At 45.2% G+C, this 1,937-nt stretch overlaps 1 protein-coding gene across 1 annotated transcript in view; it reads right to left on the bottom strand.

Annotated features, from left to right (window-relative positions):
* Positions 1 to 237: 237 nt before the first annotated feature.
* LOC125486740 (ubiquitin carboxyl-terminal hydrolase 2-like) overlaps positions 238 to 1,937 on the bottom strand; it is a 4,428-nt gene continuing 2,728 nt past the window's right edge. The window contains exon 2 of the mRNA XM_048615634.1: positions 238 to 430. Within this exon, the coding sequence (XP_048471591.1) occupies positions 401 to 430 (30 nt within the window). The 3' untranslated portion in view covers positions 238 to 400. The remainder of the gene's footprint in view (positions 431 to 1,937) is intronic.

The raw sequence follows: 1,937 nt of genomic DNA, 5'->3' as shown, positions 1-1,937 counted from the left end.
GTATCATTTCTTTGAGACTTTGTAGTGATTTGTACAACCGAGTGGCTTGCTAGGCCATTTCAGAGGGCAGTTGAGAGTCAACCACATCTGGAGTCACATGTAGACCAGACCAGGTGAGGATGGCAGATTACCTCCTCTGAAGGACATTAGTGAACCAGATGGGTTTTTTCCGACAATCGGCAATGATTTCATGGTGATCAGTCGATTCTTAATTCCAGACTACAATATTTTGTGGGATTCAAACCTGGATCCCCAGAACATCAGCTGAGTCTCTGGATTAATAGTCTAGCGATAATACCACACGTCCATCGCCTCCCCTTATGGTAAACTTTCTGGTAAATTGAGTTCAGAGACCGATGATGAACAAAGGGAAGAAGTGAGTTTGGTCACTGGACACTCTTCAGCTGAAAGTGGCTGAGACCAACAGGTGCTGGAAAGGACAAGGTACAAATCCAGGTCAGGCTCTACAGCCAGGAACAAGAATAAATTGAGGCCACTCCCATTATACCAAATTACTTCATACATCCATGGCGGACAAAATAAAACAACTGTAACCTTTAACTGAAGAAAACTGATGCTTTTAATTTTCTTCAATGCAACGAAGTTGGGGGGGATGGTGTCGGTGAAGAGCACATGAGCAATAAAACAACATCTAGCAGGATTTTGGAGACAGGGACAAGCTCAGAATAACAAAAACTGTCCAATGACACTAACTGGAAGAGTAACAGATCAAGTGTTAGGGAGCTAGATTAAAATCAGCAGAGTTACAGTCAGTAAGAAAGTGCATGGGGGGATACTGACTGACTGTGACCTCGAGGTGGATTAATATTAATAGAAATACAGTCATGACGGGTGCTCAGGGACAAACAGACTGGTGGGGCTAAATGGCCTCCTCCTGTTCCTCAGCAACCAACACACAACATCACAGGACATGAACACGACTGTACTGTTTACCCTCAGGACCTGCTGTGACCTTGTTATATCCTGCAAGTCAAACTCATATCCTTTTCCACTACACTACACTAATGAGAAATTGTGGCTGTTATAGACTCACTTGAGATTGTTTCGCGCTTTGGTTGGATGTTTAATTCATGCTTGCTTGTTGCTAGCAGATGAGTGGGTGCCTGGAATGCAGAACGGGACAGACAGAAGCAGGTTAGATAAATGGCTGCGAGCCCAGGTCTAATACACCCAGGCACTGTTACTCCTGTATGGTAGCTGTAGGCTGGGGAGCCATCTGTTGTTCAGAGAGCAGCATCAACACCTCAGAAGAAGCAGGGTTCAATTCCCAACCCAGAGACTTTACGTATAATCCAATCAGACACTACAGCTCAATACTGTGAGGGCACTGCATCGTCTGAGAATCAGCACTGTGAGAGCGCCACACTGTCGGAGGGTCAGTGCTGAGGGAGTGCCGCACTGTTGGAGGGTCAGTGCTGAGGGAGTGCCGCACTGTCGGAGGGTCAGTGCTGAGGGAGTGTCGCACTGTCGGAGGGTCAGTGCTGAGGGAGTGCCGCACTGTCAGAAAGAATTTAAGAATTTCTAAAAAAAACATTGCTGTATGAATGATGTGGCATGGAGTGTCACAGGATAAGCGAACAGGAAAATAACACTTGAGGCACAGACTACAAATAGGGTCAGCAGGTCAGGTACCAACTCGAGAGCGAAATGGGCTGAAGGCGAAGTTAATGTTTGAACAGGATGCGCTGGCAAGGCCAAAGGAGTTTCCATCAGCCTTATAATTCTTTAATTTTATCTCCAGTAGGATAGTAGAGTGTCACTCATTCCCAGCTGCGCAATCATTTACTTACTCAAAATCTTCAATCTTCAATTTTAGTGACCTGCTCTATTTTTGTGCCACTTTGCACAGTTTTAAGCAAAGTTTTAAATGGATTTTCACAGAGTGAACAAGGAAGTGATGGGAACTGGTGGTTACA

The sequence above is a fragment of the Rhincodon typus genome, chromosome 32 (assembly GCF_021869965.1).
Source record: "Rhincodon typus isolate 14 chromosome 32, sRhiTyp1.1, whole genome shotgun sequence".
In the NCBI taxonomy this organism is placed as follows: Eukaryota; Metazoa; Chordata; class Chondrichthyes; order Orectolobiformes; family Rhincodontidae; genus Rhincodon; species Rhincodon typus.
Note: the sequence above shows the minus strand (reverse complement) of the source record. Positions and strands in the feature narration are given on the sequence as shown.